The following is a 26627-nucleotide window of genomic DNA, read 5'->3' as shown; positions in this document are numbered from 1 at the left end:
ATGCTGAGTGACTCCAGTTCATATAAGCAGGTTCTATGTCATTCCTGGGTCATAGAGGGAATTCTGTTCATAGCTAGAATATGTAAGGAATTTTGCTGATGATGAGTTGGACATGAAGAATCTCTAAGGAATTATGCTGCTTTCCTAGCCTTCATGTGAGTCTCTTCTGAATGAAGACTGAGACACCTCCACCTTTTTTCTCTTCCTGCATAACACTTGATCTAAATCTGTGGAAGGTATTAAAGCCCTGCATAGCCAGAATACTCTCTGCTGATCTCAACCACGTCTCAGTCACTACACAGATGTCTGCACAGGTGAGGAGGCCTTGCAGGATGTAGACCATCTTGTTTAGGCTCTTAGCTTGGTCAATAGCCCTTTTGTGTTTTCTTTTGTTTGTTTCATTATGCTGGTAGGCGTACCTGGTTTGCACTGCCTAAAAAGGCATTATAGGAATGGACAATGTTTAGCCAATATTTGAAAGTCTATAGGGACAGGTGCAGGTCATCCCTGATGAAGCAGTTGTGGCCTATCAATTATATCCTTCCAGACTTATAAATATTGTACCACCTTCAAATGTTCATTAGAAGCTAATACATTTTGACTAGCCTTCTCTGCTGTGGTTTACAGTATATGGTGAAGCATAACTTTTTTATTCAGTGCTGAGCAAAGAAATATAATGTACTTTTGGAAAGATGTGGTGCTGTACATATTTATAACTATGATTTAAATAATAAAATAGGGCTATTTTTTTTGGTATTTTAAAAGGCAAATGCTAGATTTCTCTTTCAATACTTTTTCTGTACTAAATGAATTTCTTCTTCTGTCACAGCATTAAAGATCCATGTTTCAGAAAGCACTGCACGAGAACTGTATAACATTGGTGGCTACGAACTTGTGGAAAGGGGAGATATTCAAGTGAAAGTAAGAAATCCTATAACTTCAGATTAAGTTATTGTATACTGTTTGCTAATTAGAGTTGCTAATTTTTTGGTTTATATCCATTTTATTCTATATGAGAGAAGTAAACCAAGTGTTCTCATGGCTCTATTTAACCTTGACCTTGATCAGGGCTCAAGGCAAATATGTCAAAACAGCTGCTGATAAACATTGAAATACCATGATGCGTGATGCAATGTCACGGTCACAATAGTGAATAAAGTACAAGAAGTATATAATACCAATACATACAACAATACAATTATAATACCAATACATACAACAATACAATTATAATACCAATACATACAACAATACAATAACATGGTATATCTTTCTATAATGGGATATGTAGGTGATTTGTGCAGTGTCCAACATGTTTTCAGACATCCAGATGACCTCGTAGTTCTCCTAGCTGTGTGAAGAATCATCACCGACTAGCCATTGCTTATGTTAGGCTGCCATCTTCATGCAGTGAGTTGACTGGTTCACCCCACAGGAGTAGAAGACAATGGTGTGAGTGCTAATATTTATTTAAATGAGATGTTGAGACACTCCTCTGATTGGTGGGGCTCTGTTAGACAACAAAAGATAATTTACTTCCATAGAGTTCTGAATAAGATTCTTACCTTTCATTGTGGTTCCACCGTAATCTTTAATAATTCAAAGTACCAATCCAAACTTAGTTATGACCACCTTGCACCGATACTCAGAACTTCAGCTTCAGCCTGCATAGCTCCTTATGTACACAGAGTGTCAGAGCAGAAACCACACAGGTCTCTGCTGTGAGACACTTAGGAAAGAGCATTAAATGTTGTTTTTTCTACAGTGAAAAGTACAACAAGCATATTACAAATATATTTATGGGTTTTTCTCTGCCCTACAAACACAGCTGTACTTTGCAGCTGAAGTATTTTTTTTTTTCATCTCTGACCTTTGGATTAGTGGGAGTTTTCCTCATCTGGCCCTTCCTATACTGATTTGAGTTTGAGACCACTGATTTACCCTTTATCCAGTAGGAATACATGCTGGGGCCTACCACTGTCCGTGTGAAGAAATATTTTCTGAACTTAAACTTAAAAAGGATTAATTTTAGCTCCTATCCATATGCCATATTTCCTTCTTTTTCAACTCCACCCATCCAGTTCATTCCCAAAGAATTCCCTTCAGCAAATCATATCCCTTCTTTTCTTTTGACTGACTGCATCACACTGGTCAGGGTCATGTCTAGAAACAATACTGTACCTAGTTTACATACCTGATACTGTAAATGAAAAAAAAATGACTGATAAATAAGTAGAATATGAAGAATTGTAGTTAGGGCCAATTATTTAACTGGTGAATGAAGCAATGGTCTGTAGATCTATTAATGTTATTGTGACTACTGTCAGTGTATATCTTAAAGATAAACTGATTGCTATCCTTACACTGTTATGTGCTTTGCATTTCTGTACTAGGGAAAAGGAAGGCAGAAGACATACTGGCTGAAAAATAAAGAATCGTTAAACATGCCTTTACCTGATTTTGACAATAAAATGGAAGAGAATCTCAAGGATCTTTCAAAGGTAGGAGTCATTTCTAAAATTTCAGTTTGTAGTTGTATGTTATTTACAATTGCATTGTTTTCTCTCTATTTTGTTACCATATGACTTGTGTTTAGCTAGGTTCCTATCTGCTTTGTGATGCCGTTATGATAGAGTTGATTGTAGATTTTTAGTATCTTAATGAAACCTCCGCTTTCACTGCCCGTGCCACACACGTAATGTGTCAAAGAAGAAGACATCCAGTTATACCAATCTGAACCACGTACTAGTTTAACCACCAAATTTCTCAAATATGCACAAATATTCACCTCCTCCTTAAAGAAAGCATTTTTCATGTTAGGAAGGATTACTCTGTAATTTGACATTATGTTGTTGTTGCCTGCCCTGCCTTTCTTCCTTTGTTAGTTATTTATTGCATTATAAAAGAGAGAAGGGATATCCGGTTTTATGTTACTCTAAGATTACTTTGATGTACTTTCCAAGATGTGCACTGGACGGGGTCTATATCACACAATCGAAGCGTGATATACCCGAGTGTTTTAACATCAACACATATAAAGCAAATGGTAGGAAAGCCAAAACACCTAAATGATGAAATTCATTACATCAGCTTACCATGGTTGGCCAACATGAATGGAATTACATTTCCCCAATCATTTGCGATGATTAGGAAATGTAATTTCGTTCATGTTGGACAACCATGGTGATGCGATATGATGAATTTCGTTGTTTAGGTGTTTTGGCTTTCCTACCATTCGCTTTATATGTGTCGCTGTTACAACACTCAGGTATATCATGCTTTGATTGTGTGATATAGACCCTACTGGATGTACTGGTCATGAGCCAGGCACAAATCACTGTCTTTTAAATTATAAAAAAACAGTTAAAATACTGGACAGTAGTGCATCCCTGGTCTCCCTAAGTTATTTTGTAGACATATTTAATGTTTAGGATCTTTTTTAAATAGATATTTAAAGCAATTTTTGTGGTGGTTTAAAAACTGCTTTGCCTCTTTTCACAATTAAGATACAAGGTTGTAGATAATCTGATGAGTTTGCGTCTCCAAAAAGCAAGTTGCCAAATGTCAGAAGTGCTGCTTCTCAGGAATCTGGGGTTGCCCAGGAGTCTTGAGCAAACACGTTAATTCAAAGCTCATTGAATGTCATCTCCTTGAGTGCTAGCATGCCTTGAATATATATATAGAGAGAGAGAAGCCCTGGTCCTCTTTGCAGATTATATCCCTGTTCCTTGTCCACTTGACTCTCAGTATGAGATGTAGGAATATCAGCTAATCATATTAATCAATGTGCTTGCTCAAAAAATCTGGGCAAAGCCAGAAATAATGGGGGAGGGTGATACAGGCACCAATATTAGCAGCATTTCTCTAATTCACTTAAAAAGTTAATAAAACATCAGTATGTATTTTCTGAACAATAAGAAGTATAAAACTCTAATGCCTGGTATTATTGACTGACTGTAATCCGCAGTAATTTGCAAGAAAAAAATATCAGGTACAGGACAAAATTATTTGGTAAAATCCAGGAAAGCTGAGACATGGCAGGGGGGCATAGTTGATGGTACACCAAAGATAGTAAGCTCAATAGTCATAACAAGACCAGAGCAAAAAAAAAGTATATATATATATATATATATATATATATATATATATAAGCCATTGATAATCTCGAAATACTGAAATGTCGAATTTCAGTATCTCAAGACTATAAACCCGAATGTTTAAAATAGCGAAAGTTCATAATCATGAATTTTAATATCTCAAATTCGCGGTTATGGCCTTATGCTACGTGATGTCCGGGATTGTGTGTTTATGGTGCGTGGTGCCGTGCGTGGATCTAGGTGTTTTCTCAGGTAAGTGAGTGTTTTGTAAGGGATTTTAGTGGGGATTAGAGTGTGTTTGAGTGTGCTGATATGTTTGATATGTGTGTGTAAGGGACTGGAGAATGTGAGTACGTGAGTTTGCTTTTGTTTCCTGTTTATGCGATCTTGGAGTTAGCATATATAAGTAGGGGGTGTGGGGGGGGTGCAGAGGGGCTTGTCCCCCTGCTTATGTGTGTATGAGTTGTGTATGTGTGTAGTTTTTAATTGTTTATGTTGTGATGTGGGTGTTGTGGTGTATGTATGGTGTAGTGTATGCAGTTTGTTCGGTGTTTTGAATTTCGTGGTTTTGGGCTCTGTGTTTTGTAGTTTCGGTGTTTTGGGGATTCACTTTCATAGTTTCAAGATACTGAAATTCGATGTTTCAGTATTTCGAGATATATATATATATATATATATATATATATATATATATATATATATATATATATATATATGTGTGTGTGTGTGTGTGTGTGTGTCTGTGTGTGTGTGTGTGTGTGTGTGTGTGTGTGTGTGTGTGTGTGTGTGTGTGTGTGTGTGTGTGTGTGTGTGTGTGTGTGTGTGTGTGTGTTTGTGTATATATATAGATAGATAGATATGAGTCTACTTTAAAACATTGACATTTCATAACATTGAGACCTTAACATCAAAAATGCAAAACACTGAAAACCCAAAACGATCAAACTTCAGAACACTGAAAGTGTGCTTCATAACATTGAAAACTACAACATACATGTAAATAACATCCCCCTCCACCTATAACAACACCTAACTAACAAACACACTTTCTACTATGCGTCTGCAGGGGATCACCATACAGTGAGGTTAAGAAATTAACTTTTTTTTCCACTGTAGTGCAATCTTGGAGTTGGTATATTTAATTTACCGGGGGTGGTGGGGTTTGGTGCAGGGGGGCTTGCCCCCTGTAGAAACGTAGTAGTTAGTTAGGTGTTGTTATAGGTGGAGGGGATGTTATTTACATGTACATTGTAGTTTTCAATGTTATGAAGCACACTTTCAGTGTTCTGAGTTTTCGATATTGTGGGTTTTCAGTGTTTTGCATTTTCGATGTTATGGTCTCAATGTTATGAAATTCAATGTTTTAAAGTAGATCCTTAGATATAGATATATATATATATATATCTATATATATATATATATATATATATATATATATTTCAAAATATTTCAGTCACTTTGATGCTTTAAGAACTTAAATGTTCACCTACTTTGTGCATACAAAGTATATGTACTTAAAGTCATTACATGTGACAAAACGTCACTAGAAACCAATAATATGAAGCAGAAGGGTAGAGTCTCTGTACAAAAAAGAGGTGGGACTTATGCTTCAGAAAGAGCTAGGCCTCACAAACCAGTGCTGTACAGAGAAAAGGCTTAAACTAAATGCAAACAATTATAATATTCTCACCTTTTGAGAAATACACCTAGTCTTCAACTTAAAGTATAGACAGGACCCCACTCCACATGGACAGTGTTCAGAGATCTTGACACCTGTGCTGACAGTTCCCTGACCTTTGATCATCGCATTGCAGTAGTAGTTAGGAAATCCATCTGCCTAACACAACCAGTTTCCAAAGGTATCTCTCAAATTATGTTATTGTCTGTCTTTAACATATCATGATTAGACCAGTTATTGAGTACAATGCGCCCTTTGGCATGTACCTAGCCAGTTATATCATGCAACTAGAAAGGCCTCAAAGGTTCATAATGAAAAAGATTATTGTCCTAATGACCTTTATTTTCAAGGACATACTGGAAGTCCTATCCTATACTCTGTTTCTTATATACACTAGTGTGCAGAGATCTATGTGTGGCATTCTTTGCCATCAAAACCCCCATCCTAATGGGTTTCTTATACCTTCACAGGACATACAACTACTGTTTAGAGGATGGAGATGCAAACACTTGGAGCACTCTTACATGGTTTGATTTCCCTGACAGAGCAGATAAACAACTGCTGAACTAACTTTTGGGTGGATGGGGTTTCTATTGACATTATTTAGTGTGAATGTTAGTAGCAGTTTAGTACTGATACTTATTGTGAATCACCCTCGGGATGTTACTGAGTGTGCACAGGGGCGGGGGGAAAACAGGTAAAAACACTCCCTTGTTAGCAGTACAATACTGCCCCAGGATGCCACAGTCTCTTAGACAGCCCTGAGCAGTAGTCAGAACAAGTCTGAAAGGGGCAATAGGAATTTGTAGACCTGGCAATCAAGGAGAGTCACTGCAACTGATGGTCAACTGTGAGGGAGACGCAAAATGGCTCCAGATGCACTTTTTTTGTTAAAATAACATGTGAAGGCTGCCAGCCCAGCTAGAAAGAATTTTGTGAATTATTCTATGTCATTCATGAATAGTAATATGATTTGTATGCTTGCCTTAGAAATGTAAGAACTATATGTTCTGTACTGAGCTTCAAGATTGTGACCACAGTGCACCCTGCTGGAAAAGAGCACAAATGTGTTGATAGTAATGGCTGGAATATACAGAGTTAACTTACAAACTCTAAGAAAATAAGTGGAACTTGTTTATGACTCTGTTATTTCTGTTTCACCTCAAAGCAGACACAATGTCTAGAGTTTTAGGCTTTCCTATTGTCTGGAAACAGAGGTAATCACAAGTTTCCAAGGTAATTGTTTTATGACTTCCAGTCTCAGGCAAGCTTCTAAGAGAGAAGTGTCAGCTTCTGAGACATAAGTATTTTTGACAGAGACATGTTAAATTTTGTTGGCATCTGTTTAGCCTGGGAACTAGATGCAAGTGTCAAATAATAATGTCATCTAGCTAACCCAGCAGTATGTGTATTATTAATTTAAGATCTGAGAGAGAAAGTCAGTGCATTTTGCATTTTGTTCTGGACCTGTAAACACCTCTTCAGGACTTATCATCTATATTTGCCTGGTTCTGTAAGTAAGACATTTAGGGCATATCTCTTAGAGATAGATAGGAATATAGCAAGAGTAGTCTAGATGTTTCTGTATTTATGTGAGACTGTTCTGCAATGTTGTTTTAAAATATTTCCTGTGATTCTGAACTCTATTGTCACTGTTTTGAATTAATGAGTATTGTCTTGTGCTTTTATTATTTATTATTAAATATTTTAAACCTTTTAATTGTAGCTGGTTTTGTTAGAGATATTTAAGCTCTTAGAGTACTTGCATATGCATTTTGTAACACTGTACAGGCCACACTTGAATAGCCTTAGTGTTGGACACAGTTACCATTTGGATAAAAGCAACATTATACAGTAGAATTGGTCACCCTTTTGGAAGGGCATCATAGTAGCTGATAAGGGTGGTTAGTGGCAGTGCTTTCTACTTTATAGTCTGGGCAGAAGGGGGCATAGCTAGTGAACCTGTGGCAGCCTTCCCCAGAAGTGTCTGTGTGTTTGTATATAAATCAAATCTCAAAGTGTGTGTATGTCAGCTACTTGGACAGAGACACGAAGCACTGTTTGGACAGAGAGGGTGCTGAAGGTTTTGACTTGACCACTCGACTGAGATCTTAACACTATAGCTGTGCTAGTGGGAAGTCTTATTGGGGATCTGGAGAGAAACAGAGGGAGAAACCAGCCCCAGACTGACTGTGATCTCTGTGTACTTTTAAGGGAAATTGTATTTTACTGTGTGTACTTGTCATCCTCCCAATGTGCACGTCCCTCACTAGTGTTAGTGGTGAGGATTGAGGCTCCTTGGTTACTGGACCAGTACAGGGGCATCACATAACATATGAAGGTTTATAAATGTATTGGCTCAATTAATGTAAAAACATCAGAATTTAAACATTTAGCTAAATAAACCACATCATAACTGTTAGAAAATTCTTACTCCAAGACTTTTATTAATATAATTCAAAAATACCACCAGACCTTCAGCTGTACATTTGGAATAAAAATAGCATTGTATTTATATGTCTGTTTTATTCTACTGGAACTGACAGTTAAACAGATTGCATACTATTAATGTTTTGTAAAAATACTTTAATATTTATGATTGTATGCTTGTTTTTTTTTCTCCTCTAAAATTGTACAGTTTATTTTCTTGTATTTTCCAGCCATTTTTGACAATAGCCTTAATACCAAAATAATCAACATCGTAAGTTACATATATGGCTGTACTATAAATGTTCTAATCCTGCAAATTAACCTGCAATACCTTATTACCATTTTCATTCAGAATTTGAGTATATTTCATATGTCTTTCATTAATAACCTCAGAAATCTCACACAGTGAGATGATGTTATGGAGCACCTACATACCTCTCAACTGTCTAGATTTTCACGGAATGTTCAGATTTGTGCCTCATATTTTTAACCTACCTATATCCTCATAAAATGTCTGGTTTTCTGTCAAATCACCAATAATTTAATTTGCTAAATAATTACATACATTTGAGTTTCAGACTTCATATCCTTCAGAGAATGCGTGCTAACACAAATCCTGTTATTCTAACAATTTTCTAAGTTTAAACGAGCAATATTTAAAATATGTCCTTATTTTGGGGGCCTTTCTCCATTATTTTAGGCTTTGTCCAAATTTCTTGTGCTAAGAGGTTGAGAGGCATGATACTTATGTATAAAATATTGTATACCTGTTCCCCTTTGACAGTTTATAATTCCAGTGTTATCTAATTATAATAGGACATTCAGGTACAAAAGTCACCGAGATTGTAACTTCATCCTCAAGGATATAAAACAGCTTGGGGCTTCTAGGATGGCTGCACACTGATCAACATCTTGTCTTCTCCCAGTGTGAAAACAGAAACTGAGAAGCTGTAGACAGAAATACTGTCAAGCTGAGTAAAATTCAATTACTAGCTAGTAAGTATACTGCCTTTTTAACTGCAAAGAAGAAACTAAGACAGCCTGAAAAAAAAAACAATTAGAAAAGGTGAAGAGAAAGCACACTGACTGGGAAGAATCCTGCAGCTGTTCAACAAAAAGCAGTGCAAACTCCAGCTTTGGTGCAAGACATGGATTCCAGTAATCTACATGAAAAATAAGTCAAATGTACTTAGAGCTGGTTAAAATAAACAAAACACCGGAGTATGTAAACTCAAATAACAAAAAGCAGAAAGAAACGGAAGACGCTTTAAACAAATAATCAGATGAGCTGATAAAACTACAAAAATCGGAGGTTGAAATTAAAAAATTAAGGCTGGCTAAGTATGAGACTACTCAAGAAGACATGTTTCAAAAATGGTAGAATTAGAGGACAGAGCACATAGGTAACATCTGAGATTTTCTGCAGTAGTACAGAAGCTAGAAGGAACCGACTGCACTAATTTTATGAAGACACAAATAACCAACTAGACTGGTATTCTATAGCAGCAACTGCTGTTTGAAAGGGCACACCATGTGTATGCTCCAAATCTGGTCATAAGAAAGCAGCCAAGACCTTTATTAATAAAGGTGCAAACCTACCAGCAGAAAGAGTTGATCCTGACAAAACTGTGGTAAAAAGGCAAAGTCTTAAAAGTTGGAGACAGAGTGTTTGTAGAAAGTGATTATTCACTGTACACTGGGCAGAAGAGAAATAAATTTATTCCAACAATCAGGGAATGTCAAGAGGCAAATGTGGGATTCAAGCTGCTGTATCCAGCTGTCTTAAAACATTTTCCTGGAGGATCAACATCATTTATTGATGCAGAAGAGGCTAGAGAGGAAATGCAATGGTTTGTCCAACAAAAAATAAACTATCAAGCAGAAGGGGACTCTGCTTTTCATTCTTCTGATAATAAAGTATACACACAGAGACTTTGCCAGTGAACTTTTCCACTGTTCCAAAGGAAAATCCTTGACAGACAGAGAAAAGAATAGGAGTTGAACATAACAATCTGGAGCACTGTGGAATTGAACCAGAATCTACAGTTGGGAGATGGTAATGAACAGGAAGAAGACCAGCAACAAGGAAATTAGTGAATAAATGGGAAACTACAAAGCATCAGTCACATTTGTGAACTATTGCTTTGTAATAATAAATAGAAAAAGGGGATTTTTGCTGACTTTGTTAAACTTGTCTGGAAATGAAAGGCACTTGCCTCACTTCATGTCATTAATGTTTGAAAGGACTCTAAGGGGTGGGGAGGAGTAAGGAAAAGGTAACCCGTAAGTAAGACATTTTTCTTAATATTATTTCTTATGAAACATTTCACAATATAAATTGTATATTTTATAGTAAAGTATTTTTAGCTGTTCTTCTATCTGATAAAGTTATTAAAGTTGTTGTGTCTTTCGGCTTTTCCCGGTTAGGGGTCGCCACAGCGGATCTCCGGTCCGCTAATGATTGGCAGTAGATTTTTACATGCCGAGTTGCCAGCCCTGATGCACAACCTTCAACGAATGTGCACCCATTCATGCATGTCTCCACACAGAAGATGCTCTAGCTGAGAATCGAACAGGACAACGTCATACTGTGAGGTGACAATGCTACCGCAGCACCACCACCACGGATAAAGTTATTAAAGTAAACATGCTTTTTTTCCTTCCTCTTTTATTTTTTTCTTCTTTCTGGAATTAAGAAATGTAGGTATTATATTGCAAAATGAGAAGACAAGCTAGTCAAAAGCATGTTAATAGGCTGTAACCTTAATTTGTTGAAGTGGGTGTAAAAGTTCACAGATCATAATATATGTAGAGCTGATATGTTTTGTCTTCCGTCTGCATAGGTGAATGTCTGATTTATGTCCCTTGGCTTAGTCTAATAACAAATTTTATGTGTAAAGAAGTAAACATAAGAAAATTGAATATAATGAAAAGTTTTCCTTTATAAATAAATGTTCAGCTTTTCTTTCAAGCTGCAACAGAAAACTTAATTTATCTTTTTGCTCTCCTTTCCCATGGAAACAAGCTGATAATAGGGTAATGAAAGACAGAACACTGGTTTCTTCATGGCTAAAAGTCAGTGATTTCTGAAAATATGCAAGTAGTTTTCACATCGGGGAGGGAGAATAAAGATAAAAAAGAATAGTCACCAACTAGTATAAGCAGAACCACAGGCAATAACATGAGTCTTAGCATGGATAACCTTAATCTCAGGTTAACTAATGCTTGTATTAGCAGCTGTCTATTTGGAATAAATGTTTCTATTAGGAGGGTTAACCTTCATTATTTGAAGATTTACATAGTTGTATATGTTTGTATTAAGTTAATATGTTATGGGGGTATTCTAGGGTATGTTTTGTTTCTTCTTTTAGGGCTTTTATTAAAACATAAAGTATTTTAAAATGTGCCATAAGTTTCATTGCTGATGATAAGAAAAAAATCTGTATAAAGGATTAACCTGCCAAACATTAATGTATGTATGTATCACAAAAAATGGAATTACACATTTTTTTAAAAAAAGCTGACATATATAAAAGGTTGAGAATAATGACTTCTCAACATAATGATGACTCTTCCATATTATCTTGGAATTTTAATGGCTTCTCAGATTCAGAAAAAGAGGAAATAATAATTATATTAAGAAATGCATAGTGCAAATAACAATGCTAATGGAGACACTTTTGTACACATTTGGAAACAATTGAGCACATGAATTTGATAAATAAATGATTTCAGGATGGGTATTAATTGCCAGAAGAACTCCAGTAGTGATAGAAGAGGAAAAAAGAGATGATATTGACAGATTTATAGTGTGGTAATATTGGCAAAGGATGAGGTTTACACTGGCATATTAATATTCCACCTAAAACTGCTTTTTGGAGCTTAAAATTGGGAGAAATAATTAGCTTTCAGCAAGGAATATTACTTATAGGTGGGGATTGGAATTTGATTTGTAATAATGAGGATGTATCTGGGGGCCTAGAAGAAAAACTATAACAAAATGGGGTGGATTTCTGAAAAAAATTTATGAAAATATTTTGTATGAAATATGTGAATTCAGTAGCAGGAACTTGGAAAGAATTTACACATTATTCTCCAAGGTAAAAAAAAACTGGGCTAGCCTTGATAGAAATTATATTTCATAGGACCATGTCCATTTTTTGAGAACTTTGATCCGATAAGTTCAGATTGCGCACCAATAATTGCTAAGATAAAAATGCAGGATAATGAAGTAAGGATGAGACAGTAGCATTTCCACACCTACTTGTTAGAAGGACAGGAATTTAAGGAATGGGTAATGGAAATTATTTGTAGTTATTAGGGAAGATAGAAAGTACTCCTGAAGTTATAACTAGTGAATGGGATAACATAAAAGTAGACTTTAAAAATACGGTAAAAATAAAACAAAAATGTATCTGGTTAGGAAGTAATAAGAATTATTTAGAGGAACTGACAAAGGTTAAAGCATTGCAGAATAAGCAAAATTTTACAGAACAAGAAAAGGTACAATTTCAGAGTGCTAAAGAGAAAATAAGGGACTACCTCAATAACATCCATGAGTTTAGAAAGATTGCTGATAAGCAACTGTTTTTGATAACTCCAGAGCATAAAACTTTTGGCACAATCCCCAGGATTCAGTAAAATCTGTGCAGGCCCCATGTCAAGCCTACATGGAATGTATCCATGTACACTGCCATGATTCTCCCTCAGCAGTGTGCCATGCATATTAATTGTGGTGCGTGCCTTAGGAAGGTCAGAGCAGCATTGATAATGAATCCATATAAGACTGACAGCACACCCACATACCTTTCTGCCCGTTAACCTTCACCAAAAGGTCTACAAGACATTTTATTTCACTAAGTTGGATTTATTTTAATTTTTTTATGTTTATTTGCTTGTTTGTATGATACACTGCATTATTTGGCTATGCTTAACTCTGTGCAAACTTACATCAGACATGTGCCAAACATATAAAAATAGAAACTGGATGCATTCACTTTTTTATTTTTCTGATTTTTATGTGCTTGTTTGTGCAATGTTCCACATTTAGTTACGTTTATGCTAGACAACTAAAAATAAAAAACGGATGCATTTAGTTGTTGTAGGTCTGTGATGCTTAGCACCATGCAAACCCATGCAGCAAAGCTGCACTACACTTACAGGTACCTTTGCAGTACATCTGCAGATATATGAGGTTCTCTTCTGTATCTCAGTGGCTAGATAGGTTGAATCATGACCTACACTGTAGTAGGTTCTGGGCAGTTTTACCTTTTACATATACTGCTGTGAAATTTTGTCACGTGACTTTTACATTGGTTCACTGTTAATTCAATTATTGTTACATTTAGAAAAAGTGTGCAATGCTAAGCATCTCTTAAACATGGGTAACAGTCTTTTTGTTTGTGTGTTGCTAAGCTTCGCTTAAACATGAGTTGTGTGAGTTTGCATGATGCTAAGCGACACAGCAAGTTTTTGAAAGTTACAGTATGATGGGCAGTGGTAGGAATGCAGCCTATTCCTATTTAAGGGCAATAGGTGGGAATTTCACATTTTACCTTGGAGCCTGACCTTGACTGTGGATATGGCTGCTGTAGTGTGGGCAGGTGGGTGCTTTAGGGCACAATGGTGGAGTGTGCAGGAGTCTTGGGTTTTCATTGGACTCCTGATACAGCATTATGGACCTTGGCTGCTGCAGGGAAACTGTCAGGGATCAGAGTGTAAATCTGAGGCCTGGGATAGTATGGCCAGGGACCTGACCAGTGCAACTGGTATCCTCGGCACTGGTGAGTAGTGTCATCGTCATTATGACCTCTATCAAAGGAAGAGGGGAACCTTGGATCGATGGATCCAGGAAGCATGGGCTGGGAACACCCCACAGATATGTAAGTATGTTTTCTAGTAATTTATAAATATACAAGCTGAATCTGTGCAAAACTGGTATGCATAATGGTTTCCTTCTCTTACCACAGCTGCAGAAGAGAGGGCTTGCAATGTCCGGTCCCATGCAAAGTATTTGGCCAGGATAAGGCAAGCGCTTGGTGTGTAAGAAAATCAATAAAGTAAAAAATAATGCATAAATTAATAATAAAATAAAGTAATACAGATACTGAAATACTTGGGACATCAATAGACTTTCATTAATGTGTCAGTACATATCTGAACTGGTAAAGCAAGTAAGCATGCTGAAGTGTGTAGCATAGCTTCCAACCATTAGTTAATGTTGTGGTATATCAAGATTAAGAGTCAATGTTGTGGTCTGCTCATTGTCTGAAATATGCTGTAGATTGCAGCCATAACTGAGTAGGGTAAACATGTAAGTTAACAGAAGTCCTTCACAGCTATCCATGTGTGTAAATGCAAGATATGAAAGAACATGAATCAATAAAGTGTAAAATGTGATGGTGCTCTGATGATATATTTTTTTTCAAATAAAATGTTCAGTATTCCTGTAGTCACTGCTTGTGGGTTCTAATCCCACACCAACCAACTGAGAAATTGTGCAGTTTTCAATACTCGTTTAGCATTTCATAAATAAAACATAACCATTCTTGCATGTGAAGTGCACACCCTATGCCATGAATGTCCAGCTGTCAAGTGTAATCAGTGTACATGGACATACCTTTCAGCTGTCATGATTTTTGCAGAATGTACTGAATATTGCCCTGTATGTTAGCCTGTTTGGTATATGATCTTGTTTTACTGCCCAGCCTCTGTCACATTGCTGAAGATCAATGTCTGAAAAAATGTCAGTCCTCTGAAATGCAGATATTAGACATCTCTAGAAATGCAATTTAATGGCAAATCTGTCATCAGAACTCCTTGTTACTATTGTAATAGCACACTATGTAAGAATGTTCCCTGCTGTTGTGGTGCCTTTGTATCACCATTATGTATGGCTTGGCCCATAGTGTCACATGCTAAGAGGTTGAGTGCATGTATGTGGAACATCATATGATTTCTGGATGCAATATGATCTGAAGTATAGTGTATGTGTGAGGAACAGGGTAGTATGTCAAATAATAAACATCAGAGCAGTCAGTGGTCTCACAAGTGAAATCTAACATATCTAAAAGAATGTAGTTGTAGTATGTTTAGTTATATTATCTGTGAAGTTACTAATGTTCTTCTATTTTCTCTCACCCCACCCCTTCTCTTCTTTTATTTATCTAATCAATATATTTACTATTATTTGATATTATCATATTATTTGTTATTACCTCTTATGTTGGCCTTATGTATAATTTAATATTGCTTTGCTGTTAAAAAAAACTTTCATTTACATTATATGTTGTTGTGTTTCTCATTATATTATTTTCAGTTTCTTTTCATTGCTTATTATTGTTTTCTCTTATGTTATTAATTACATTTGTTTGGGTTATGTTTATTTTTCCTTTATGTCTATATTTTATTTACCTCAGTGCAACAAGGTAGGCCAGTTCCCGGTGATCCACCTACCTTGACTCCCCTGGTTAAGGCACCGGGGCCCAGCACATTTGGGCTGCAGCCTGGTGACACGCCCTCTGCTGCCCCTGCACTACCTGCTCCATCAGGTACTTCTGCCCCACAGGCTGGAAGTGTGGTCCCCTCTGGAAGTGGAGGTGGATGGGATGCATTTGTCACCCCTGAGCAGCTGTCAGGCATAGTGCGTTCGGTAGTGCACCAAACTGTTGGTACATGCCTATACCAGATAGAGATCATGCTGTCCATCCTGGTGGGGCAGTCACTTCATATGCACTGGCATAGACCACTGCCTCCATAAGAGAAGTGAAGGTGCAATGCTGACAGTCCATGGGTGAGGACTTGAGTCATACTGCTACCATGTCAGATGGCCATGGGACGGGGATCCCCTAACACCCTCCCCAACCAAGGTTTTTGCCCCCACCCTTGTGTCCCACACCAACCCTGTCTACTGTCTTGTCTGTCTTGTCTGTCTGTAAATGGTTCCTCACCTTCCAAACTTACCTCCCCCACACATACCTATGTCCCTTCCCCAACATTCCATTCTCTCCTTAAAAAAAGGGGGCACCTGTCCTCAAAAAATAAACTATTGTTCTATACATAGCTCTCCATTTTGCACACGTGTCCACTGGACACACTTAATTTGATCCAATTGGCTTGACAATGCACTTATGTTGTCATCACTGCTCTCTCTGGGGGTGAGTCTAAATTCAGCTAAAATCTTTTCAAGTGCACAGTTGTTGCTATTGAAGAAATGGATAGCTATGCTTCTTTCCTACACCCTTCCTGCACATTCCTACCTGCCTTCCACTATGTTTTTCCCTCTGCTTGCACTCCATTTCACCACTGTCCTATCTCCCCAATTTTCTTTTCTTTAAAGAATTATTGCATGATGTTGCACATAAGCTATGCTAAATGGCGGTGTATTACTGGATGTATTTGAAAGCATACTATCATGTTCAAAAAGTACACCTGTGCCCTATTTCAAACCCAGTATCATTTCACTTGAGCATCAGTGCATCAGCTCTCCAAGCCACACAACCAGTTAATTAGCATAGGCGTTTTAAGCAAAACATAGTAATTGTCATTTTCTTGTCATCGAGCGTGTTTACATGATGCTCGCATCACTCCACATCACACAGCAATCTGCTAAAAATTAATGTAAAAATAGGAATGTAATTGTGACTCTGGATAGAAATACATCAGTATAAAGCCATATACATAATAATAGATGTAAGTAAAGTATGTAACAGCAGGTAAGTGAGCAACTATATATACAACATGTAAAAACATACCTGTTATAACAGTGACTCTGTATCTCAATCTGTTAAATGCTGTGAAAACATTCATTTTTGGTCCACATGGTCTTGGGTTCAAATACAACTGTGTCTAGCATTTAAAATACATGTATGTGTACATCACCATTATAAACTGTGATATGTATGACTGTCTCATCACCTATTTATCCACCCGAAGTAGTACAGATGGAATATCTGCTTCTAAATAATGGAAGTAAAAGGCCTACAGATAGGACCACATTTTAACTATTCCTATTAAAACCCTAGAAAGTGCACATAGTGTCAGGTTATGCATTAGCAGAGGATTTTGAAGTATGTAATTCAAATGTGGTCCAGTAATATCAGAATGTAGTCCACAATGATTTGCTAGTGATATTACAGACAACCACAGCTGCACAAGTAACATACATATATGGAGGTCATGCTAGAAGCAAGAGTTGCCAGCACACACGTTCCAGATGACTGCTATGACATAACACATGACTTGGCAATTGTCCAGTTTGGTTAACATAATGGGTAATGTACCCCTAACTTGTTCTAGGACACACCAAGCATGTTGCCTTTTACTCTTTTAATGATAACTTTGGCTAACATACTTATCTTAAACACATACCTTAATTTCCAGTGGGATGAATTCCCTCAATCTGGCTCTGGCTGTTTATCAAGGCTTCCACAGGTCCCACAGTTACTCTTAAGTGTTGTTGTACTGCGCAGTCTTCAGCCTCTCTGACTATGCCTATTGCCTGCAGCAGTAGCAGCATCATCCTGTAGCACACACACCTGTATGAGGAAAGTAGCTGCTACAAACATTCTTTCTGTGCTGATGTTGTATCTTTACCCCAGTAATTTCCACCCCAACATATTGGAATGGTTAGTACTAAGCAAACTGCCCTTGTGAGCCATTTAAGCCTAGCCAATTATCCCTTGTGAGACTCAAACCCTGCACCTTGTGCTTGCAAGGCAAACACCTTAACCATTAGGCCACCCTCCCAACCCAAAATAAGGCATTAGTCATGAGGCAATGTAGAAGATGGTTCATAGATCTCATAGATTATAGACAAGTATACACCAGCCTTGTCGCCTTGCCAGCTGCCAGCCATAGCTCTCCAACTATCTGTGACTGTGTTTTTGTGTTTGTGTGCACCAAAAAAACCTTAACTAACTCCCACCTTGTGGGATGGGGAATGGGGATGGAATCTACATTGAGTCCTTATATCTTGTTGAGTAGTCACATGGGATTGGCAGATTATACTGCAAATAAGTTGTGTAGGCTGCATGTAGCATTTCTAAACCACAGGTTGGTTCAGAGGCAATCACCTGCTAATGAGAACCATTTTAGAAAGGCAAATTAATAGCTAGGGGAACCAGTGTGTATGAGAGCGAGTTTGTATGGTTAACTCATTGACACATTACTTTTATATAGCGGAATCTTTCAATAGAGGAGTACTGTACGCCATCAGGTATGTATCCATTTTGTTTCCAACATGATGCATATGTTTCAATATACTTAGGGAGAATGGGGATTACATCAGTAAGCCTTTGTTAGAACTGTAGTGATGGCATGGCATTGAGCTCCAGCTATGTTACATGTGCAGAGGATGTAGAATACAGCAAGGGTATAGGTATAGTGCTGTGTGATAACTAGGTACACGGACCTCCTGACTACTTCCTTTGATAGCAGTTGTAATAGTACACTGCTATTTTGTTGGCACTGTTATTTATAAATAGTATATGGGGGGAGGTTCCTGCTATGGGGCACACTACAATGGACTCCTCTGTTGGGTGTTTGATAATACATGAGTATCTGTCATGGCTTAACAGGAATAGGTTACTATTGCTACTATCTTAGTTGTGTCCACACCCTTTGTATGTTTGGCACACTGTTGAATATAAGATGTGTAATCTAGCGGTGAATACTGGTAGCCTTACTTTATTGCTGTATTTCTACATACTGTACTCCTATGTATGTGATCCTGACATGTGTTCTCATGTATTTGTATTTCAGAAAACAGTATGCATGCTTGACGCAGGGCACCATTTACCAATGAGGAGAATTACCTCATCACTGGGGCTTTGAGTCAATATTACCAGGTCCTGCTGTCCAGAGGGAGGGCAAATACGTCACAGCATGCAGTTCTGTGGGAGGAACTGGTCCATAATATTAATAATCTGGGTCACCAGAACCATACCTATGAGCAAGCATGACACCGTGCCATGCATATGATACATTCAGTACAGAATATGCAGCTGATGTGGCCAGGGATTGTCAGGTCACTGGTGGTGGGCCTGAAGCAGAACATCCTCTCTCAGCCACAGAAGAATTCCTGGCAAACCTTACAACACAGGACAGCTCCCAGGCATCCATCACCCAATATGTTGTGGACGTGCGTGTCACGCTTTCCCCTCAAGAGGAGTCGTCCAGGTATGCTTAGTTAGATCAGGATTAGAATACTGTTGCATTCAGAATGTCAAGGTGTATATAGTTTTACATGGGTGTCAGGTGTTTTATGGGGGGGGGGGTTAGCTGCAGTTTTAAGCTCATGTAGAGAGTATGACCCACATACCTGTTAACATAGCAGCTACTGCAAATATGAGATAGTTGGCTGTATTACCTCTGTTATACTGTAACATGCAGTGTTGTTGACATTACCTCTTCCTCCAATTTTTTCAGGACCATCAGGAATTGGAAGAGACCATGCTTCTGCTGCTGGTAGGCACAAAACTGTTTTGACAGAGATCTAGATATAGTTCAATGTATTCACTAACGGGTCATACAAGGCCTGCTGGCTGGATTGATGTACTGTCTGCATGATTGCCAACTGTACAGATATATCCTGAATGTCCACAGTTTAGACTCATACCTTTGCCTTGTAGGTGTGACCATAGTGATTGACTTGACAGTATTGTCAGAACATTACAGATTGCCATAATTGTCAACTGTGCAGATATTTGCAGAATGCCAACAGTGCACATTATTTATATCTTCCTCATAAGATTCTTGTTTAATGAATAATTCTTTCCAAATAATTACAGATTGGGGTTAGAAAATAATGTCCTCATGTCCTACTATATGAGGTTGGGGGGTATACAAGTCTGTATTAGTGATAGCAGTGTACAAAGTTTAACATATATTGCACCATAGTACTGCATAGCATAGTAATGCAGATATTAATATATTGATTTTTCCTTTTATCACAGGTGACCAGGGAGGTTGGTCTTTGTCCCCTACACAACCTGATATCAGTGTCTCTTCAAACTCTCATGATGATGATGGCCAAACAGAGGCATAGCTCTGGGTTGCAGAGGCTGAATCTGGCACAGAGGTGGAATCCGTCATCCACCTTTATTATCACCGTACACAGCCAGTATACCTATGCATACCCAGTCCCCTGAGGCCACAGATATTGGACCGTCAGAGGGTGGGGGCATTAAACAGGGAAGTATGGCTACTGTGGCTTCAGTGACTGTCAGCACTGACTATAGCCAAACTGTTGGCAAGGTTCCACACATATGGAGTGATAGGCCTGCTGTCCCTCCACCACCTGTAGCAGGTGTCCCATCACATGTCATTCGGCATATGTTTAGGGTTGTCATGGAGGCAGAGGCATGTTCAGAAAGGAACACCCAGTGATTGGCCTGGGTAATGGATGCAGCACAGTCTGACATCCGTGACTGCCTCCACCATGTTGCTGATACCCTGGATTGGTTGGCTGACACAGTGGAAAGAGGTAGGTCTGAGACAGATCATACACTTTCTGTCTTGGAACGCACATTATCTGTATCCACAGTGGGGTCTGACAATGCCCTGTATGGCAGGCATACATCTCCCCTCCAAAGGCTGTAAGACACAGAATACAGTGATAGGGCCTTGATGTTATCTGCATAGGACATTTTATGTACACCCTGTATTTGTTTGGTGAGGAACCTGTGTGGATGTTCCAATAGTTGAATATGCCTGTTTAGGTACATACCAACGGTGGCATTGCACTCAGTGATTGGTCTGATGAATGCTAAATACAGTGGAACAATGACTTCCATGGATTTACATGCCATGCCTTTGTTTAAAAGTTGCCCAACACAGAATGATTTCCCCAATACTGTAGACGTGACAGTCAAAGGCTAGATTACTATATATGCGTGTCCCTAAACCCCTGACTACTGGGTCAACTGTTAGAGGTGTACTGTTACTATGATATCCACTAATCCACAAACAGAAAATCAAACCAAAGAGAAAAGCAAATTTCCAAAATTCAATGACCGCTATTCTCAACCACCACAATAGAAAAGCAAAACTTCAAACCAGATATTCCCCACAACACTTCATCAGTATTCCATTCACACACCAATTCAGAGAATTATACAATTAATAAAAACATGTTCATTGATTCTAATTTAATCAAATAATTTTAATTAATTAAAATCAATGATTAAAATAATTTTAAAACCATATGAATATATTAACTATAAGCTCCAAAACATTTAAACTTTGTATAATTAAAAAAAACAAATTTAACTTAAAAATTAAAAAAACTTTACCATTAAAATTAATTATTTAAAGCAAAAATTAATTAAAATAAAGACCAGCAAAATTAATTTAAAAATGTTAAAAAAAAACATTTTTAAAATTAATTTCAATGAAATAAATTGCCCATTAGTCTTTGTTTAAATGATAATTTTTTTGTATTAATTGTTTTTTTTATTACTATAATAAAATACATTTAATTAATTAATTATAAAAACTTCATTTGATATAGGGAAAACCACATTTCTAATTTATTACTTAAATGAATAAATATGGAAATATATTATATAAAATATAGTAGATCATAGATTTTAATAGACATCTTTTTAATATGATTTTTTTTAACATTTTAACAATTATTTTTATTATTAATTAATTAAAGGATTGGATTTTAATTTAATTAATTTATTTTTATATGCTAAAATTTTTTATAATTAAAGTTTACAATGAATTATACAAGTTTTTTATTTATTTTTTTATGATTCTATAATGTTTTTAATAGTATTTTAATCAATTTTTCATGCTAAATTCAAATGAATGTAATTTAATTAATTTAGTAAATTAATCTATTTAAAGTTCAAGTAATATAGTATGTATGTATTATCTGATAATTCTAATATGTGTGGAATAATATAAAACTGGATAGTGGAATGTGAATGCGGGTTTATTTTTTTTTTTTTTTTCTTTTATTGGTTCAGCGTTGAACAATTAAAACCTTTGATATCTCATATCTTCATTTAACCTTTCTCCATATCTTTCAAGTATCCTATTTTTTTGATCTACTTTTTATTCATATCTGTCACTATGATAGTTACCAGGGGTGGATGACTTCCCACAGCACAGTACTGTGCATTTCTTGGCATTTAGTGTTACTCCATGGCTCTGACACCAGTTATATGTCTGTGTTAGCCCCTCCTAGAGAACATTTGTGTCAGTGTAGGATTCAATGACAGCTCCTAATTTGTAATCATCTGCAAATTTAGTCAGCCAGAGACCACTGACAGTGGCCTTGGCTTCAGACAAGTAAATACCCAAAAGGACTGGTACAAGGGATTATTCATGAGGGAGCCAACTTGTGACTGGCCTGTTTGTAGAAGTGGACTACCCTATGCTAACTTCCTGGGTCCTGTCTGCCACTTGGCTATCCACTGGCTACCATACTAGTTTGTACCTAACCTCTTGAGTTTGTCAACAATGTCTGATGGGGGTATAGTGTCACATGCCTTGTCAGGCCATGATGGGTAGTCTGAATTACTTTTCCCTCATCTATTGCTTTGGTTACCTTCTCAAATAAGCCCACCAGATTGGGTGGGCATTATCTGCCCTTGACGAAACCAAACTGGGTTTGGTTTAGTGTCTGGAGGTGTACTACATGTCTGTTGATCATCGCAATGATAATTCCTTTCATGGCTTTACATATCAGACTAGTGAGACTTCTAGGTCTGTAGTCTCCAGAGTCTGTAGATGGCCCACCTTTGGGCAGAAGGATGACTGTTGCGGTTATCTATTCATGAGGCATGAAGCCTGTTTGGTGGCTACAGTGAAATAGTAATTCCAGAGACCCTGAAAGGTTATGTTTCGTGCTATTTGGAAGGCATGCTGGGATATTGTCTGGGCCCATTGATGCAGTGTACTAGATCTTAAAGAGAGCATTAAGGACATGTTCCCTAATGATAGTAGGGGTACTTATATCTAATGATATTTCCTGAGGGAAGGTTGAGGGGGAGAGAGGGGTAAATCTGGGGTTCAATTTATCAGCCAGGAGGTTTGCTGTATCTTCTGCCTCATTATAGGTGGTTCCATTTACAATTATAGATGCACACAATTGTGTCTTGCCATTGAGGTTGCAGACATAGATAAAGTATGCTTTGTGGTTGCCCTTGGCCTGGGAGCTCAAACTTACATCAAATCTGGTTTGGTGGACTTCATTTGTCCTCATTGTTTTGTTCACTTTGAGAGTGCTTTTATCCTTCTGTATGCTGCACCTAGTAAGTTTTGCAGTGAGTTTCTTCCTTCTGTTATACATCCTATTGAATCTGTGATTCCAACAGGATGGCTTGATTACTTCTCCCTGATGGGTACGGCTGCCTCTGTGCAGCTATTAACATGCTCATACAGGGTTTCTGTGAACACTTCTGCATATGCCGCAGTGTTTTCAGTGTTTATGGGGGGCTTGAGATTTGGCCAGATTATCACCAGTTAGCTGGAGGTTAGCCTTAGAGTAGTTCCTGAATAGTCCATGTTTAGCTGGGGGTCCATGTTTTATTTTTACTTCAAAGGAGACTAATTTGTGTTTGCACCTTAGCCAGGAAGACATAGTATGGGGTTGTGCATGACTCTCCTATATTGGTGAGGTCCAGATCCAGTATGGTTGCACGCCTGGTGGTTGTATTGACTGTCTTGTCCAGGGAGTTTGTGTTTACAAAAGCCAGGAATCTCTGTGCTTGTATGTTTGTTGTCATATAAGATTCCCAGGTAATAGTTAGATAATGAAAGTCACCCATGAATATAGTATTGGGGAGGATGGTTAGTGTTTCTAATACATTTCCATACATGGTATGGTTGTCCTGGGTCATAGAGGGGAGCTATAGCTTGCATGGGAGTAGTATTGAATTTTTCCTGTTGTGAATTAAACCTGGAGCAGCTGAAGACCATTGTCTTGTTTCACCAGCCTTGAAGTATCTTTAGTTTTGATGTACATAGAGACAGTTCCACCTTTAGTCCCTGCCTGCGAATTAGCTGGTCTAAATGTGTGGAAGGCATAATAACTTTGTACTGTTGGTGTGCTCTTTGCAGTTTTAGGTCATGTGTCAGTGACTGCACAGACGTGTTCTGAGAGCTCAAATAAGTATCTCTAAATATAGTCTAGGGAGGTATGTTGCAGGTCATGTTCTTCCACATGGACTATGACTGAGTCATATCATAGGAAGGTACTAGGCTAATGGCCCTAGGGTTCATATAAGCCTAGCCAAGTTCCACCCTTATTTCCAAAATCAGCACCAATTGCCCAGTCCAAGAAGGACACACGTGGAACCCCATGGGGTGAATTTGTGGTTACACATCCAATCACCCACATTATGTTTGAAGAGGGTGAATAAGGTGCTCTGTTTGACATGAAGTGCGAGTCCATTCCAAAGGTGTGGTAACCTCTGTGAGACAAATCTGTCCTTCCAGTATGTTCTGTTGCTGTCACATTGCACATACTGAGAGGTATGATAATACATTCTTTTGCATTGAGGTTAAGGCCATGACTTTCACATCAATCATTTGTGTGTATAAGACCCTCTTGTAGGATGTTAACATTGTTTGGAGCTTCTATAACCACTCCTGCTTTGCAGTCATCAGCAAACTTTGTCAGCCACAGACTTTTAGTTTTAGCTTGTACTTTGGAGAACTAGGTTCCAAACAGTAGAGGTGCTGGGATAGATCCCTGTGGAACACCACTCTTATAGGTATCTGTTGGAGGTGGATTCCCCTATTTTGACTATATAAGTTCCATCAGTGAGCCAGTTAGCAACCTGTCTAATGATATAAGGGCTGATACCTAGCTGGGTGAGTTTGTCAATGATGTCTGAGTGGGGGATAGTGTCAAATGCATTGGCTAAGTCTAGGTAGGCTGTATGCACATATTTCCCCTTGTCCAGGGCCTTGGTGACTGTCTCAATGAAGTCTACCAGGTTTAACAGGCATTATCTCCCTCTGACAAATCCAAACTTAGTAGAGGCAAGTGTTCAGAGCTTATCTATAGCTTTGTTGATAAGGTCCATGCTGATTCGCTCCATGGCCTTTCAGATAAGACTAGTCAGACTAATAGATTTATAGTTCCCAGAGTCACTGGAAGCACCACCTTTGTGCAAGTGAATAATGGTGGCCATTTTCCATTCATCTGGGAAGAAGCCAGTGCCTAGACTATGATTGAAAAGAATATCCAATGATGTTGCTAATTATTGTTGGAGCCCATGTAGGACACAGCCTGGGATGTTATCCGGTCCCATAGATGCTGTGTTTTTGGCCATAGAGAGGGTGTTTATGACTTACTCTTTAGAAATACAAGGTAGGGGACAAGTGGTAGGGATGTCATGGAGTATGTGTGACGGGGACAAGGGAGTGAAGTGTTCACAGAACCTGTTGGCCAACTAGTTAGCTCTGTCCACAGGCTCAGTATATGTGGTATCAATAACTACCTGTTTGGCACAAATCTGGGCCTGTCCTTTTAGGTAATGGATGTAGCTAAATAACTCCTTATGGTTGTCCTTAGTTGAGGAATCTAATTTGGATTCATAGTTTGCCTTTGAGGACCTCACAAGAAGTCTTAATGGCTTTTTCAAACTGAGAAGGGAGTGTTTCCAATTTAGGGCTCACTCCCTCTTACTCTTAGACAGCAATTTCTTCCTCTTATTTTAAAGCCTGTTAATGGCAGTTGTCCACTAAGAATGTTTGCTATTCCTTGTGGAGCTTGTTTTAGTCCTGTCAGGTATGGCCGAGTCAATACAGTTAAACAGGTGTTTGTATAAAGCATTGGTGTAGAACTCAGCATAGTTGCCAGTTCCATCTGAGGGGGGTGGTGCAGTGCAGCTATTTATTCCATCTCATAAGAGGTAATAATGTGCTTTGGGGAAGTGTTTTAGTTTCTTTGTTGTTGGGGGGGGGGTCAGGTGTAATAGTTACTTCGAATGAGACTGAATTGTGGTCAGATATCACTAGGGAAGACCTGACAGTGGGAGTGCTAGAGTGGCCTCCCATATTGGTAAGCACCAGATCCAGGATGTTGGCACTCCTTGTGGGGGTGTCAACCAGCAGGTCCAATGCACTGGAGTTAAAGAAGTCGAAGCACCTTTGGAAAAGTGAGTTACAGCATGAGTAATTTATCAAGTTAATGGATAGTTAGTTAAAGTTGCCCAAAGCCAAAGTTCAGATGTATCTTGATAGAATCAATTAGATCCTAATAGGCAGAGTTGATGTCCTGATTCACAGATGGGGTCCTGTAGCTGGAAATGACTTGAATAGGTGTCCTACCAACAGTTAATTGCACCTGAAGTGTCTCTAGGGAATCCTACTGTTTAACCAATCAGGAGGTGTATTTATCTGCAGTGGATATTGATACCCCACCTACTTTAGTTTTCATGCTTTCATTTTGTGGTCTG

General features: G+C 38.0%; 1 protein-coding gene across 1 annotated transcript in view; it reads left to right on the top strand.

Annotated features, from left to right (window-relative positions):
• The window catches only part of LOC122788632 (guanylate cyclase 2G-like), a 699012-nt gene that overhangs the window by 655357 nt on the left and 17028 nt on the right, over positions 1 to 26627 (top strand). The window contains 2 exon segments of the mRNA XM_044055531.1: positions 830 to 921; positions 2394 to 2501. Coding sequence (XP_043911466.1) covers positions 830 to 921; positions 2394 to 2501 — 200 coding nt within the window.

The sequence above is a fragment of the Protopterus annectens genome, chromosome 14.part0, assembly GCF_019279795.1.
Source record: "Protopterus annectens isolate FY-2018-M chromosome 14.part0, PAN1.0, whole genome shotgun sequence".
Classification (NCBI taxonomy): Eukaryota; Metazoa; Chordata; order Ceratodontiformes; family Protopteridae; genus Protopterus; species Protopterus annectens.
The sequence above is the reverse complement of the archived record's forward strand: the minus strand, read 5'-3'. Positions and strand labels throughout refer to the sequence as shown.